This window comes from Grus americana, chromosome Z, assembly GCF_028858705.1.
Source record: "Grus americana isolate bGruAme1 chromosome Z, bGruAme1.mat, whole genome shotgun sequence".
NCBI classification, from domain to species: domain Eukaryota; kingdom Metazoa; phylum Chordata; class Aves; order Gruiformes; family Gruidae; genus Grus; species Grus americana.
In genome coordinates this window covers 5,314,308-5,332,353 of record NC_072891.1, presented here as the reverse complement: position 1 = coordinate 5,332,353, position 18,046 = coordinate 5,314,308, and the positions used below count along the sequence as shown (strand labels likewise).

At 43.0% G+C, this 18,046-nt stretch overlaps 1 protein-coding gene across 3 annotated transcripts in view; it reads left to right on the top strand.

Annotated features, from left to right (window-relative positions):
- SETBP1 (SET binding protein 1) overlaps window positions 1-18,046 on the top strand; it is a 264,716-nt gene that overhangs the window by 175,988 nt on the left and 70,682 nt on the right. For all 3 annotated transcript variants that reach the window (XM_054811244.1, XM_054811243.1, XM_054811241.1), the window contains one exon: window positions 10,356-13,821. In XM_054811244.1, the coding sequence (XP_054667219.1) occupies window positions 10,356-13,821 (3,466 nt within the window). The remainder of the gene's footprint in view (window positions 1-10,355; window positions 13,822-18,046) is intronic.

The window sequence follows — 18,046 nt, the reverse complement described above, 5'->3', positions numbered from 1 at the left end:
TGCTGTACCTTAATAAAACTGTAGTTAGCCTGGTGCTGTTGTTGTGAAAACGGTTGAGAAAGTCTTGAAAGTATAAAATTAAGGGACAATTAAATCTTGGGTTCAGCTCCCAAATGGATTTCCGCTGGAGATTCACACTTAATAAAATACAGAAAATTGCATTTTATTTTGGTACATAAATACTGGTAGTGGGGGACTGTGGCATTTAGAAGAGAGAATCGCTCCACCAGAAAACTCACTTCAGCAAAATGATGCAGTCCAGTTGAGCCTCTTTTATGATCTGAGAAATGACTGTTTTTATAGCACACTAAATAAAACCTGCTATTCGAGCTGGAGGTTTATTAGTAAAGCTGAATTTGCCATAGCTGGGGAGGGAGGGGAGGAAGGAGAGATGAGGGATGAATATCAAGGCAGATATGCATGTTGTTCAGAAAAACCACAGCGGTGCCCCAAAAATGGGATGTCACTTATCGTCACCTCACCTGGCATTGCTTCAAAATATTTTGTGTCATTATTTTTCCTGTTGTTATTGCTTTGAAACATTATTGCTAGCCTGGTTGAATTTCCCTCAATGGGAAAACCTTTGCTACAGATAGGGGGGGCAGGGGGAGCCTGCAGAAGCATCTGGATGGAAGGGGCATCTGCAGGGAGCCAGTTTACCAGAGAATGGTAAAATTGGTCCTTACCAGAGAGCGCTCAGGTTTAGCCGGGACAACTTGTGATGTTGCTGCTGCCCAAAATCACCACTGATAAGGTCTTGAAAGAGTACTTGCAGGTGGGCATTGGAATCCTCATAGCACATGTCCATGCCTCACACGTCCCAGTGCAGTGCTGCATGTTTTTCTTCAAACCTGATTTCCTTAGGGGTGTAAACTAAAATGACCTGATTGAGGACTAAAATCCTCAGCAACAATGTCACAGAGGCATCACCTCTAGTCCAGAAACAAAGACATCTGCCATGCTTTTGACATCTTCAACATGTGCAGCAAATTTCCCGTTATCGCCTCATGGGGTTGCTGCTGGTTCTAGGAAAAAGGGGAGAGGGAACACATTTTATCTGCCAGCAGTGGTGAAAAATAGGCACAGGTTATATGCAAACTGGGAGGGTAAAGCTGTCCCATAGCCTTTTGCAAATGGGGAAGGTTTCACTGCATGCCTGCTTGGACAGTTAGAAGGACTACAGTGCAAGGGGAGATGACTGTACTCCTACTCCCTTCTGTCCAAAGATAATTATTTTACTGGTGAAAGCAAAGAAGAATCCCACTTGGGAGTCTTGTCTGAGACCACCTGGCTGAGAGAGTCCAGATCATGTCCCATCTCCAGGTGGGATCGTACACCCCACACCATTTGCTAGCTTTGCACAAAGTGCAATGACTTTTCAGTACATAACCAGTGGAGCCAGAAATGCATCACGTATGACATCTTTGGGCAGATTTTCCAAAGGGGATGAACCTCCCACATTTTGCTGCATATCACTGAACTTCATCTCTTCAGGGTGAATTTATTGTATATTTGACTTCTCCCACAAATTTTCTTGAGCTTTAACCCAGCTGTGCCAGATGGATGTTCTGACAGATTTCTGGACTTTTTGCTAATGCTGTTGCACATGCAATACTTCATGCTAGACCTTAGCTGCAATCAGGATGCTTTGAAAGAATTAATCTGGTGGTCAGTAACTGCTAAATGAAGTGCATCCTAAAAGAATGATGAGCTAACTGACTGGAGCTCACAGCTTTTATGAGCTTCTCTAAATGCCTGTTTTCTGGTGAATTCAGTATCTCCTTGGCATTTAAGAACTCAGTTTATAATCAAATTATTTAACTCTAGTGGAAAGAATCACTGGCCTCAATGGAAAAGCCCTTTATATTTCCCTCACCCCTTGGGGGGGAAAAAAAAAAAGTATTCAGGGTAAAACTGCAATTGCTATACTAAATGAAGGATAAAAGAAATCTTTCAATGCAAATAAGGCACTGCAGGCTTTTAAAAATTATAGCAGAAACTTACGGTGCTCAGCTGCTCGCATCCTTATTTCCAATTTAGTAATCTGAGACGTGCTGAAGCATTAACGTCTTGGACAACACCACAAACCTTTCAAAGATGAATACCTGTTACTGCTTGCATTTCTGCAAGTCCCAGTCTGTCTTGGGATCCTTCCGCTGTTTGATTTTGGCCAAGTCACTATACAGATACACGTTGCACTCTACAACTTGAAATTACAGAGCAAAGTGGATGAGCAGGATGAGACAGAAACCTGGATGCATGGTGTCATAGTTACACATCAGGAAGAGGAGGTCGAGCTCCATGGAACTATACCACTTTTGAAGGGGTAGAAGTATGTTTTATGTATGAATAATAGACCCTTAATATCACTGCTGCTGCTAAGTTCATTAGCAAGGCTTTTGGACAAATGAAAGCACGCAGCTTAACAAAGGTGTCTTGCTCTGCAAGCCCTGGCTTTGTGGACATAACGTCTGAAATGCTCGCCTAAAAGTCTTTGCATTGGCTTGAGGCCAAACAAGGACCAAACCAGGGTTATCTCACCAAATGAAGGGGCAAAATTGTATGAGTCTCATTGTAGTCCACCTTAGCTGGTGCCCAATTGTTCTCTCCCAGCTGCCTAAACTGAGGCGGCAAACAGTGTTATGCTTAAACACGATATTTAAACTGTATTGTTATGTCAGTGGTGATGGGCTCTTTGTTGGAGATGACAGAAAAATCCCATTGTTTAGAGTTTTCCCAGACTCGGTGCTTAATACAAAGCCCTGAAAAGAGCAGGATTGTTTAAACATTTGATAAAGAAAATATGTGCAGAGATGGGTCTATCCCACTAGTAAAGAACAGATCAGCCCACAGCACCAAATCCTACCTTTATAAATTCAACATGTTGTTGCAATTTGCCCAAATAAAATCCTCAATCCCTGTATGTGGAAAATGGAAATGTCTGCAATCCAGCAGAAGATTGAAATAGTGTGCAAACCATCCACTTTAAAGCTGGTAGCAAAATTAATTTGGAATAACTTTGGAATTTCTCAATTATTTAGCAAATCATCACGCTTTACCAGGAATGCATGAAAAATTATGATTCGCAACCACATGACCATCTGTGGGGCCCTTTAGTAATCTCTGTGTATTGCTTTATCTTTTCCTTAAGGATAAGTGCTTTAGATAGATATTCTCAATAAAATTATAATGCAAAACCCCAAACTTCAGTTTCTCTGTATTGACACAATTACACAAATATCTCAGGGAAGACAGAGAACTACATAGCAATGGGAGTGCAAAACTGGAAGGACCCCCAGCAGCTTCAGTGAAGATCCTCCTGATTTCCATGAGACTTACACAACAGTCTGTAATGTTTGTGTTCAGTGAAAAGACACAAACAGGTGACACTTTGCTTTTAATTAACCCGCTCCCACCCCATGCTGTGTCTTGCTCTCAAGCAGCCCCCCCTGCAGCTTCCTGTTAATTCCTGCCTCTCTTTCTGTGTCTAACGAATGATCCTTGCTCCAGTGAGCGTGGTGGTGTTTGGGCTTGTACTATTGAAGACTCAGGGAGCTGGGGAAGGACTAAACTCTGGGAGCGATGAATTTAATAAACTGCTCTGGAAAATCCCTCTTCTTTGGGATGATAATGCTGAATTTTATCTTAATGCCTGCTGATGTGTTTTCCATTCGCATTTTAATTGGAATGAAAGCCCCTACATCAGTTTTGAACAAGATTCAGTGTGGCTTCTCAGAAGACATTACTGCTGTTTGCAATTCTAGCAAGTGTTATTTGCTGGTTTATGATCCCTCCTCCATGGTTAGGTCACCAAAGACCTAATGGACTTCCTGAAATCATTTCAGATGCTTGCAACTATGAACTAACTTGACTTGATCACAGACCCCTCCTATAAATTGATCACATCTCATGTCAATGACTGCTCAACCTGTAAGCCATCAGGCTAGAGTTACGTTCCCCTGAACCTGGTGGCTCCTCTGCTTGGCGTCTTTTATTTACAGAGTAATGTTACCCCAGGAAGGCTCAGTACACTCACCAAATACATGAAATATCTCCAACCTGTAGTTCTTATTGAGCCTTCAAGTGAGCAGTTTGCAGCTGTCCCATTGGGACACAAGAGGAAATGCTCAATTTTGAGCAAAAGTATGAGCTGAGCCAGGATTATTTATTCATGTGTTGGAGCTAGAAATCTCAGTTTTTTCTTCCTCTCGAAGGGTTTTCTTCTCCAGTAACATGTTTTCATGCATGTCTAGGAAGCAGAAACTGAAGAGAAAGCTTTTTCAAGAGGAACAAATCACCTGGAGTTTCTCCAGATTTTAGAAGTTCCTTGTGAAGGACCAAAACAGAGTCCGATTTTTCAGAAAGTGGGCGCCCATTTGTTGTGGTTTAACCCAGCCGGCAGCTAAAACAACCACACAGTCGTTTGCTCATTACCCCCTCCCAATAGGATGGGGGAGCGAATTGAAAATGGAAAAGGAAAAAAAAAACCCAACATCAAAAAAACCCAACTTGTGACCTGAGATAAAGACAATTTAATAGGACAAAACAAAAAAAAAGGTAATAATGATAATAAAATATACAAAACAAGTGATGAACAGCACAATTTCTCACCACCCGAAGTAGATTCTCTGCAAGACCCTGAGGTAGCCAGCCTCCCAGCCCACCCCCAGTTATAAATGGGACATGATGTCGTATGATATGGAATATCTCTTTGGTCAGTTGGGGTCAGCTGCCCAGGCTGTGTCCCCTCCCAGCTTCTTGGGTGCCCCCCGCCTTCTCGTTGGCAGGGCAGTGTGAGAAGCTGAAAAGTCCTTGACTGCTTGACAACAACTAAAAACACCAGTGTGTTATCAACATTGTTCTCATCCTAAATCCAAACCACAGCACTGTACCAGCTGTTAGGAAGACAATTAACTCTATCCCTGCTGAAACCAGGACACTATTGCATTTTCCACTTAACTTCAGTGCCACCAGATTTATTCATTGTCTCTTCAGTCTTGAAAATCTCAGGTTGGCCTTTTCCGAGGCACCAAAGGTCTGTTTTCAGCATTGTCTGGAGTACTTTTGAGTATAAGCTTAAATTAAAGCAAGTATGAAGTCAAGCCTGCCTTTGCCCTGAGCTGGCTGATTACAAGGAAGGTCCATTTTGCATGCCATAATGCAATATTGCTGCCATAGCAGAGTGCTGTGCCTGAGCTCACATCCTTCTCTGCATGGCTTGGAGACAACACTTGATGACCCAGTATCCAGCCAACCCAGGTGGCGAGCAGAGCAAATGCCCACATATATCCAAGCAGTCACAGCCTCACCCCATGGATTTCCAGTGAGATGCTAGCTCCCAGTCACCAAAATTCTTACCAAAAATGTCTTACAAGTTCCTAAACCACAGAGAGGTATTATATGGTGTTTTGATGAGATTTGTTCTCACTGGAGAGGCAGGGGTGGCCCCGAGATAAAAGCAAGCACTTCTCAGGACTCTGATTGTAAGTGACATTATTCGTTTAGGAAAGCCTTTCCTCTTTTTCTTTTTTTTTTTTTTTCCTCTTAATTTTATTTCCAGCCTATGAAGAAGATAACAAAGGATGGTATGTCCCCAGAGAACACTCTGGTGTGTCACTGTGGATGCCAATCCCCACAGACGCTCCCAATGTTATTAATTTTTAAAACAAACTTGCTGATTGAGGTTCTGACTGCCTTTAAATTGTCTCTACAAGGAGACTGTGTACTAATTAACCCACAGAAACAATCAATGATGTACCTTTTTCAAGTTTCAGGGTGATTAGAATATGAAAATGAAGAGCACAATAGTGCAGATGTTTTAAAATCACAGCAGACAGCAATTAGTGACATGGGAACCAGCTGCTTATCTCTCCAGATAAAGCCTCTTAATAGGGAATTACACTTGAGGAGCCATTACACAGATGGATCTGCGAATGATTTAAAGAGGGGGCGTTGTAGTATTAACTTTGATTTGCAAGCCAGATTCTTGACAAGCTCTGTGTATGTTACCTCCACAAAAAGGTGTGTTTGGAGCAGGGGTACCCCCTATCTCCTGTAAGCAATCAGATTTTTTTCAGGCTTTATCTAACTGTGTATTTTATCATTATTATTTATATTCATTTTTATTTGGATTTCTTTTCTTATTTGTATGATTATTTTGCTAAGCTCTTTATTTGGTTGCTGAGATCTCCTCCCACTTTTTGCTTTGGGAGTGGAAGCAGTGTGTGGATTTAGAGAGAAGATCAGGCGAGGGAATGGGGAGGCAGTGTGAGACATCCTGTAGTTAAATGAAAAGAGTCCCTAAGGGATGGATTCTGCTGCTGGGTACTGCTTACAGAGTAGGGTGCCGCTCATCATGGGACTGATACAGTCTCATTCTCTCAGTTGCAAGGGCTGCATGCCAGGATACAGCTGTGAAGAGGAGTAATCACATCTGCAGGTGCAGGGTTGCACAGGTCTGACAAGGCAGGTGTAAACACACCATCCCACCTCATCTGCTCTCTGGACAGTGCACTTCAGTGGCCAGTATGTGAGATATATCCTGCTCACAGGTCTGCCCACCATGGACAAAGCTGAGGACTGAAACTCATGAGTTTGGTATTAAAATTGTGTACTACTTATAAGAGGATTCAAACTTTATTTTTTTAGTCTGAGGTTTAACATGTGCTGGATCACATTGCTCAAACTTCTTTGCAGTCATGAAAACCATTAGCTTCTTTATGTGTATTTTATTTTCTTTAAATGAAAGATGGGATTATTACCCACTAAGCATATCCAGTAAACTGAATATCAAGAGAAATATTGACCAAGTCTGGTGAGATGTGATAAAATTGCATGGGTTAAGCTATGCTTCTGCTTTCACAAAAGAAGAAGGAGCAGACTCCTGGTGCAGAATAGCTAGCTGCTGAAGAAAATCCCAGTTAATGAAAGGGCAAACTACAAATAGAGGCAGGCACTGAAGTCTGAAGCATTTTTAGGGTCTCATAAACCAAAAAGTAAATAAAGGTAAATCTTTCTGTTTTCATGATAAAGCCCACTCCTCTTGATGCCTGTCTCGTCTGTGCTGCCATAGGAACTCTATTCAAGTCAACAGCCCCTTGCCAAGACCTATGGAGCTGCAGTATATTGCACGCTTACTGACAAATAAAGTAATGAATTTCCGTAAAAGGCATCAAGACACAGGTTTCTGAAGAGGTCTGTTTGCACTCACTCTGCTGACAGCTCTGGTGTCCTCTGCTAGCTCAGCAGAGGGTTAGGTTAGCTCAGCTGGGGCTTCTTGACTTCTTAGGGTGGTACTGACCCAGCAGGGAGAATTGAAGCCTAAATATTAGGACCAATGGGATCAGACAGCAACCCAGATGGATACACAGGGAATAAAATACACTTGGCTACATTATTTTCACATGATTTACCAGTGCTTTTAAGTAAACAGTCCCCACATACCCATTGCAGCCAGTGAAACCCAACCCAATGCAGTCAAATGATTTCTGGTTGCTGTGCTGACGAAGAATTATTTTGGGGTGATATGGATGTGTCCAGCAAAGGAGAGCAAATAGTAAGTGTTATGCTGGAAGAAGTTGCATGGTGAAACCCACTGGACTGTTACATGCTTGTGCAGATATATAGTTTTGACATCCCACTTAGGAAATGGAGTCCCCTGATCCTGCAGACTGGTCGTTTTTTGACGGCCTATTGAAATCGGAGTGCCTATCCACATGATTAAATGCCTCCAGAGTTGGCACCTTTGATGACATAGGCATATCTTTCTCACGAATTGTAAGATAGATGTTGTGGTGGCCTGCGGTGCTGGAGTAATGACAAGGCTATCATTAGGGATACGTTGGAAGTTACATCATCATTTTATAATGTGCAGGCCAAGGAAATGAAGCTGGAGGAGCCAAGCAATATATCAGCATTCATTGCTGATATATATAGCCGGCTTCTCAGTTCTGAGCCCTTATTAACTGCCTTAAAATATAGATCAGAGATTAACTAGAGATCTCTGTGTGAGCAGTGGACTTAGAAGGACCAGGGTGTTGCCAGCATGTGATGTTTTCACTCACTGCTGTAACTATTTTTTTTTTTTTAATTTATTTATTTTCTTCCAAATGAAATTTTTCAGGTCATTTAGTTTCATAGCTCAGCATTTTGGAAATAACATAGGTGTAAGGATTTGCTTTGATTGCAGCCGTAAGGCCAGGATCTGTGCAGAAGGAGCCTGGCCCTGCCTCGGTGTGGGCCTTGGGGGGCCAAGAGAGACCTCAGTCCATCATTTCCAAGGCTTTTCCAAGTCAGAAGTCACAGTACCTTGGCAAGATGATGTTTCATGTGAGGTTTAGGTGGAGGACACCCACCTCCAGCCTGCTGGGACCTCAACAGGGGATGGACATCTCCCGCACACCTCCTGTGTGCAGGAAACCCCAAATGGCTGAGATAAAATGAAGGTCAGGAGCTTTGTGATCAGTTTAAAACAATTAAAAAAAAAAACAACAAAAAAACCCCAAAACACCAAACTATCAAACTTCAGTGCCAGCGCTGCTGATTTCCTTTTGACCCGTCCCTGGCCTCATCCCAAGGACGTGGACGCGGGTGGGCTCCATTTTCGGAAGGAGAGCATCAGCAGTGTGGGTCTTGGCTGCTGCGCGCTGTGTGGCTTGCACGCGGGAGGCCGCTGCGAGGAGGAAGAGGAGGAGGAGGAACAGATTCATTCCCCGAGGGCTGTTTATGCTTTCGGCTCTTTTCTCAGGCTAAAGAAACCGGGTGTCGCTCACCCGCGACATCTGCAGCTCCACCGCAGCTGCATGCTTTCATTTTCTCACTCCACAATTCCTGGAAATTTCTGCTTTCCCTGAGTATGTCTGGTCCATGTGCACGACAGCTGAACTATCCACAGGATTTAAGAGTCCCTGATTACTCCTCAAACGATGGACCAGAACAGCTTCGCTGTTACTGCCTATTCCAGAAAAACCACGTGCCCATTTTCATATGCACATGAGGGGTATCTCAACATCAATTTGCCAATAATGTGTACGTTTACTGGTCACTAAATAATGCACCATGGGCTTGGGGGTGTTTAGCACCTTTAAAATCCCTCTGAAGTTGCTCAGAACTGGGGACAACTCGTTTCCCAGCTCAAAACCCTCTTCTGATGACAGCCTCTTTGCCCCAAAACTTCTGTTGCAATCACCCTGAACGGGGATCTAATATAACGCTACTGATAGAAACTTCATTGTTACAGGGTGTTTGCAGAAACATGAGACACTTAGCAGTTGTTTTATGTTGTTCTTTCCTTGGTTGCGCATTTATTTTAAGTCTCTCATCATTTATTTGGCATTCGGAACAGTGTCATTACAATTTGCTAAGAACAGTTGTTTGCAGTACTAGGTGTACAAAATAAGTTGCACAGTTTGATCCAGAGCTTTACAAAAAAGGTCCTAAATGTAACATGAGAAAACAAATGGCTAGAAGAGGTCAGTTAATGAAAGTAAAAAAAATTATTTTTTTTTTTGCTTTATGAGACTTTTTAAAAGGTTACAGCTGTAGCACACAATTTCTTTAGCTGAAGGAGGCCTACCAAGAAAAAAAGTAGACTTTCTTTTGCTCTGTAGCAGTCTTCAGCATAATTCTGCCCTTATTGTAACCTCTGCGGCTTGAAGAGCTGCTGTCGGATTAGAAATCATATTGAAAATATCTCTTACCAATATTGCAAATAGCAGATTATTAAAATGGAAAGGGAGTAATGCAAATCTTGAACCTGCCAAGTGTGCCTCACACACTTGATGCTATGTATATGATTTTAAGCACTAAGTTTATGGGGATGACTTCTATAAGAAAATTCGAGTAAATCTTTGCAGATTCTGGCTTCATAGGGAAGTGGACCCACGAGTTTTCCTCTTGTTTGTTACAACTTCCAAGATAATTTTACATTTTTCTTTTTTACAACAATGAGCTTAATTACAGTTGTTGAGCATCAAGTTACGTGAGGGATTATTTTTTTAGGAAAAAAGGATTCTCAATAGGAGGCTTAGTTGCACCATTCATCCATTGAAAGGGAATATTTCACTTGTGTTTTAAATTAAAAATCAATAGAATATGTTTCCTTAGCAATTTAGCATTTATAGAAATATTTCCATTGTTTTTAGAGTGAGAAAAGAAAACAAAACTTGTTTACAGTGCATGAATCTTAATGCAAATCTCGCTCAAGTATAAGATGACTTTAAAAAGGCTCCTATCCCTTACAGGGACATTGGTTGAGAAGAGTTGTCGTTCAACGTACACATAAAGAGCTGCAACCAGGGTTTACGAGTGGACTGATAAACTAATTTTTTTTTTGCTATTTATTTTCTACCTTCCAGGTTTATGACAGGCCACAAAAACATTCTGCTCTGCACTATGATTCAGGCCTCCAACAAGACTTCACCGGTGACACCTTAAAATCAAAGCACCAGCAGAAAAGTAGCAACCAGCACCATCTTGACTGGTCAGCGAGCTCCGACACTGGTTCAGCTTCTCAAAGTTGCTTCATCAACACAGAACCCAGTCGAGAAGCAGTTAGTGCCACCAAGATCTCTGTTCCGGAGCCAGGAGTTTCCTTCAGTAAATCCCAAGTAAAGAAGTCCTGTGCCAGCAGCACATGGGGGCAGCTGTCGGCCACTAGTAAAGAGCTTTCCATTTGCAGTGCAGTCCCATCACCCAACAACATCAACGTGGCTGCGCAGCCGAGCAGCGCCTCCGAGTGCAATGGGCTTTTGCCTCTCGGTGATCAAGAAGGAAGTGTGCAGCTGGAGGCCCCTGATCAGCCCACCGCAAGTACAAAGAAGAAGTCCAGCAAAAAGGACTTGATAAGTCAAACCATCCAAACTGCAGACATTGAATGGGTGAAGAGTGCTCAAAAAGCATTTGACAGCAAATCCCATGACAGCATGGAAGAGAAAAAAGAGTCTTACTTGATGGATAGTGTGTTGGATACGTCACCCTTGAAGCAGAATCCCACTTCTGCTACCAGTTGTGAAAGTGATACCAGTCATGTACGGATTACTATCCCAATAAAGTCTCCAACAACAGATACATCTGGCCACAAAAGGAAAAAAAGGCAATCCATAAAATCTTCCATTGAGAAAACTATCCAGGAGAAAAGCCTGCCTTCAGCACTTGCAATGAGCAGTGAAGTAGCAAACAGGACTAGCTCTCAACCAGAGGGGAGTAAAAAAGATCTTCGAGCTGCAAAGCCAGGGAAAGTGATTGAAAATGAGTCCCCCTTAGTAGCTATCGACAGCAGTGTGCTCACTGATAAAGCTTCCCCCAACGGTGCCACCAGACTCAGAAAATCTGTAGCTGTGACGTCCACTCTCCTGCCCACCGATCTTCCCACAGCTGGCAAATTATCTGAGGTCCAGCACCCAAAACATGCAGCTAAGCGGCGATGGACCTGCAGCAAACCTAAATCTATCCTTCGAGAGACCTCCATGACGACATCTGAGAAGCTGATGGTGGAACCTCCTTCAGCCTATCCCATTACACCGTCCAGCCCTCTGTATACCAATACAGACAGTCTTACTGTGATCACACCTGTTAAGAAAAAAAGAGGACGACCAAAGAAACAGCCTTTGCTCACTGTTGAAACCATTCATGAGGGAACCTCCACCAGCCCAGTGAGTCCAATAAATCGTGAATTTCCAGGAACAAAGAAAAGGAAGAGGAGACGGAATCTAGCCAAGTTGGCCCAGATGGTCCCAGGAGAGGACAAGTCCATCAGTGAACTCAAGTTTCACAAAAAGGTTGGGAAGCTTGGGGTCTTGGATAAGAAGACCATCAAGACCATTAATAAAATGAAGACCCTCAAGAGGAAGAATATTCTCAATCAGATCTTGTCCTCCTGCTCCAGCAGCATAGCTCTGAAAGCAAAAGTCCAGCCACCATCTACTGCCGGGCCAACCACCATTGATGCCAGACTAGGGAAGCAGATCAATGTCAGCAAGAGGGGGACTATCTACATTGGTAAGAAACGGGGCAGAAAGCCAAGAGCAGAGCTGCAGCCTCAGCCAGAAGAACCTAAGACAGCCATCAAGCACTCAAGGCCTGTTTCCAGCCAGCCAGAAAACCCAGCAGTGCCTTCCAACCTGCAGTCACTTGTGGCATCGTCACCAGCAGCTATTCATCCACTTTCGACACAGTTAGTGGGGACTAACGGCAACCTTAGCCCTGCAAGCACTGAAACAAATTTTTCAGAGTTAAAAACTATGCCAAATCTTCAACCTATCAGTGCTCTTCCTACAAAAACCCAGAAAGGAATGCACAGTGGAACTTGGAAGCTGTCTCCACCCAGGTTAATGGCTAATTCACCTTCCCACCTCTGTGAAATAGGTTCCCTGAAAGAAGTCACACTGTCGCCAGTGAGCGAGTCTCACAGCGAGGAAACCATACCGAGTGACAGTGGGATAGGTACAGACAACAACAGCACTTCTGACCAAGCTGAGAAAAGCTCAGAATCCCGCCGGAGATACTCCTTTGATTTCTGCACCCTGGACAATCCAGAGGCTATCCCATCTGACACCAGCACAAAGAACAGGCATGGTCACCGGCAGAAACATCTCATTGTGGATAACTTTCTCTCTCATGAGAGTATTAAAAAGCCAAAGCACAAGAGGAAAAGGAAAAGCCTGCAGAACAGAGATGACCTCCAGTTTCTGGCAGACCTTGAGGAACTCATCAATAAGTTTCAAGTGTTCAGGATTTCCCATAGAAGTTACACATTTTATCATGAAAATCCATATCCTAGCATCTTCAGGATTAATTTTGATCACTACTACCCTGTGCCATATATCCAGTATGACCCATTGCTCTATCTTCGCAGGACCTCTGACATGAAGTCTAAGAAGAAGCGTGGTAGACCTGCCAAAACCAATGACACCATGACAAAGGTGCCTTTTTTACAAGGGTTCGGTTACCCTATTCCCAGTGGGAGTTACTATGCACCCTATGGAATGCCTTACACATCAATGCCTATGATGAATCTTGGTTACTATGGTCAGTATCCAGCTCCTTTGTACCTGTCTCACACGCTCGGAGCGGCTTCCCCATTTATGAGACCTACTGTGCCCCCACCCCAGTTCCATGCAAGCTCTCATATGAAGATGTCCACCACTGCCAAGCATAAAGCGAAACATGGAGTGCACCTACAAACACCTGTGGGAATGGGCCTTGGAGACATGCAGTCCTCTTTGGCTCCTCCAAAGGTTGGAGGAACAAGCCTTTCAAGTGGCCGACTTCACAAAAGGAAACACAAACATAAGCACAAGCATAAGGACGAGCGGATATTGGGGACACACGAAGATCTGAGTGGTCTCTTTGCTAGCAAGTCCACTGGCTTCTCCAGCCATGCAATCAATGAAAGGCTCAGTGGCTCAGATAAAGATCTCTCCTTGCTCAATGAGAAAAGCAAGCATAAGGAGAAGCAGAAGCACCAGCATTGTGAGAACGGACACAAAGGCTCAAAGACTAACTTTGAGGTGGATACGCTGTCTACGTTATCACTTTCTGATGCCCAGCAGTGGACACAGAGCAAAGATAAAAGTGACTCAAGTAATGATCCCATTGACTCTTGCACAAAGAGATACTCTGGTAATGCTGAGAGTAATGGAAGGTCAGAGTCCCTGGACATGTTTGGTGAAATGAATTCCTCAAATGAAAAGCGGGACAACAATGCAAGTGGGAATAAAAGAAGAAGCTTTGAAGGGTTTGGAACTTACAGGGAAAAGGACATTCAGCCCTTCAGGACAAATAGGAAGGACAGAATTACTTATGATTCTTCAGTCTCTTCAGGTAAGCTCTGCTTTATTCTATTTTACTTGTTGCATTTAAATTTTAATGCTGAACAAAGAGGGACTTGCCATTTACAGCAAATGAGTCAATAACTTCTCTGCCTTTTTTTAATCAACTCCCATTCTGCATCCAAACTTTGGGGACATCAACAAGAAAGCTGGCCACGCGCTAAGCCATAACCTTTAAAAGTCTTTGAGTTGTCACACAGCATTTTCACAAATATTTGTTCTGCTTTTGCCTATCTCTCATAGCTTGTTGCACTTACTTCAAAAATCTCACCATTGCATTCTGCAACAGCAGCAATTATAATACATGATGGCACAGTAGGCATCTCTCTTATTGGTGTCTGATGTCGCGGGGTGGTAGTCGTTGCCCAGCCTTTGGGAGAACAGCTACCACACTGAGCAGAGAGTCTCTGCTCTGGCCCACAAAACATACAAAACCCATTTGTTGATGGGATGGACCAGACATGTGGGAAGTTGTGGAGCTGGGTCACTGTCCCATGACTGGTATGGTGTACTGCTGATCCGGAGGGACCCGTCACGGTGATAGCTGGGCTGAATATATGGAGACCCTGGGTACAATCCTAGTGTAAATCTGTCACTTCCAGTCAGCAGGTGTCGTGTAGAGTAATTATCCTGAGCATGGAGTGGCTGTGGGAACGGACTGGTGTCATGGAAACAATAAACCCTAGCCAACTGACTCTGAAGAGTTTTAGGACTCATGACTTGGAAATATAAGCTGTGTAGATGAGGAGGCAGGAAGCTCCTTTCGGCTGCTAAGGACATCTGTTCCTCTCCTGCAGAGGAGGGAAAAAAAGGGAATCTGAATCTTGTCTGAGAGACTGAATTGTACTTTACAATAGGGAGCTGCTTTCATGATGACACAGAGACAGGTGTTTTGCTGCAATGTAAACGAATTTAGCTTGGGAGCAAGCCCAGAGCTCCTGCACCATCAGATATTTATCACAAAGCAGATTTCACATTTGGTTCTGGAAAAGGGTGAGCTTTCCTGAACCAACCAGTGGTGGATGAGATTCTGATGTGCTAAAAAAGAGCTTCAAAGAAACATAATTCATAGCCTCCAAAATGAAAAGAGAATCAGCTGAGAACACAGAGAGAACAGAGAATTTGTATAACCTGCCAATGTAAGGCTCTTAAATTTTTTATTGAAATGTAACTGATTGAGCTCCAAAGACTGCTCATGCTTAAGCCACCTAGACATTTCCATTTCCTTCACTGAGATCAGGATCTGGACTATAGTAATGAAAAGCAGTCTAAAATGAGAGCTTATCCCATGAAAACATTCCCATTCATGATATCATATTGTATCAGACCAATTGTGACACCAAGAAATGAGACACCTAGAAATATTGGAAAAGAGACTGAATTCAGTCACTGGTTATATAGGGTTGCTACATGCCTGATGGAGAACAAAATTATTCTCCACCAAGCACTGCAGTGGCTATTGCATTAAAGAAGTTGTATCCTAGCAGACAAGGGTTAAAAGTCTTCAAATTTTTTAACAAGGCTATTTCTCAGCTTTTAAGTGGAAGTTACTGATTCTGCAGTTTGATAACAGTTGGATTTGTAGACTTTTGCCTTTCTGAATAGAAGATGTTTGCTAAGCGTGTACTTTCCAATTACATATATTTCACTTAGGCATAGCAAATTGTCAGGAGAAAACTCTCAGCACTGATGAACCCAACTGATTTTCCAAAGCAGGGGCATGACCCCCACCAGGCTGACTTGGAAATCGAATTGGTATAGAAAAAGTCCATTTCATATTATTTTACTTTAGTTTATTGTCCATAACGATACAAACATAAGATGGAGTGGCAGAACTTGCAGTAGGAGCTCCATCAGATTTGCTGTTTAAACTTTTAAAACTGGTTCTCATTTAAAATAAAATTATTATTTTTATTTATTTTTACTTTTCATGATTACAACTGCACATCATTCCCCATGACCTAATCCATCAAGTCACAGATTATGAACTGGTTTCTTCATTGTCAAGCTATTATTTAGATGGAAAAGTCATCAGCAGTTAGCTAAGCAGAGCCAGCTAACCAGAGCCATACCTTGCACTACAAGGAAAAATACTAAAACTGAACATCTCTGCCAAGAAAGGCCCGGAGCCAAGACTGCTCATTAAAGCCTAGGAACATCTGTCTGCTTATGACTGTCTAAGATCTCAGTGCAGCTTTTTTTCTTCCTCTCTGCCTTTGACCTTCACTGGGATTCCCAACAGATGTCCATACTTGAGTCTAGCCATAGCTATTAACTGGTTCCCACTGAGGAGGGATTAAACTTTTCCATGATAACCTTGACCTTCTTTCTCCTAATTCACCTTGCATTTCCCTGAGGTGGCTAAACAGTGATTGACTAATCATAAAAATAAAAGGTAAAGAAACAAAAGCCCTATGAGAACATATAGCTCTGTCCCAGGAGGCAATTTCCATAGCTTGATTACTCTTGCCATTCGGTATTTGTCATCTTTCACAATATAAAAATAATATATAACAGAGATAAGAGGAGACATCCTGAATATTCACATGAAAGCTGAAAATAGATTTATATCACAATGTCAGTGTTATCTTTACTGCATGGGCATTTTGGCGTGCTTAGTAATGCTATTTGCAACTTCATTGTATGCTGCTGGAGATGAAATATGAAGCAAAACCCGCCCACTATTGGTAGAGGTATCTGTGATAAGAGTGATGAGAGAACCATTTAGTGCTCTTTGGCATTCACTCATTGCAGTATACTGGTGCAGGTGCCGTTGTATCGTTATTTTTATTATTGTTATCTGTGTCATAACAGCACTTAGCCATTTCTGAAAAGATCAGTGTTCCCTGGTGCTATGTAATGGTCATACATATGGTAGAAAACAGTCCTGCCATATAACCTTAAAGCCTATGTATGATTTTACAATCTGGAAAGTGTAAGATGTGAAGGGAAGAGTTGTCCCTCTTACTTTCTGGCAGAGCTGGTTGCAGTCCTGGCACGAGCAATCTGTACCAGAGTGAAGGGTCCCATGTAGGGAGTGCCACCAGCCACCTCGGTTGGCCATAGCAAACATCCATACCCTCTACTGCACCAGCCTGGGCTACCACTGGCCATTCGTTAGTGGGAACTTTGTGAACTTTGATTCATTTTATGTCCCTTTGGACCTCTTGGGGTTAAATGTGCAGTGTTAATGCATATGGCAATTCTCTCAGTCCACTGCCTGTTTCTCCACCATTGTTCTGGAGATCCTTTCCGTAACCACTAGTTAATAACGCTTCCCACCATCCTTCCTATCTGCTCCCCATGACCTGTTGCTTCCTACTGCATTTTTCTGAAATCGCTTCTTTTGTAAGATTCCTTGTGCTCATGTAACCCTCCTGCATTTAGAAAGACTGATTAATCAAAACTAATTAAACCCTGCTTTCCAGTTTGGATGATGCAGAAGACTAGTCCAGTGGTGTTAATCTGGCCTATAGGCAAGGATACAGCAGAAGGTGTTTCAGATCCTGCCTTGCCACAGTCATGCTGTCACTTGGGCACATCCTAAACTGAACTTTCCAGCTGTATGCACCAAGCATTGACTCAGCTGACTCCCTCCTTCTGCTCCCTGCAGCCAGAGGTACAGCTCATGCATTTGCAAAACGTTGTTGGGGCCCCTCTGGCACTCCATGACCTGAGGCACTGTGCACAGCTGGATGGCTGATCCTTTTATCTGCTCTCCAGTAGTTACTAAAGCCCCAGGTGAGGGACTGAGGGAGAGGCCACAGACTGGTGCCACAGCTGGACTGGGGAGATTGACAACAGAGCTGTGTTTTAAAGAAGTCCTTATAGCAAACTCCACATCTCCTTGTCATGTGGCTGCCTGCTTCGCTTTCATAAGTGATGCTGAAGAAGAGACTTGCATTGCTGATGAGCAGTCACGATGCCATAGCTTGTGCCTTGGAAAAAAGCAGGAACGATTACCTCTTCCCTATTTCCTTAGGTGGGCAAATGAGGAAAAGCAAATTTAACATTTTAAGGGGCATAGATAAAATGGCAATTTGTGTTTACAACCTGTCTGATTACGCCCTAGTTACAATCACTGCAGGCCAGGATGTAGCTGGGGGTGAAGCAGAGGTTAACAGTCACTGTATGCAGGACTTTTCTTTGTAGTAAAACTAATCAAGGGCTATGCTACTTTGTGCTTACAGTATTTCTGCCTCTTTTTTTTTTTTTAA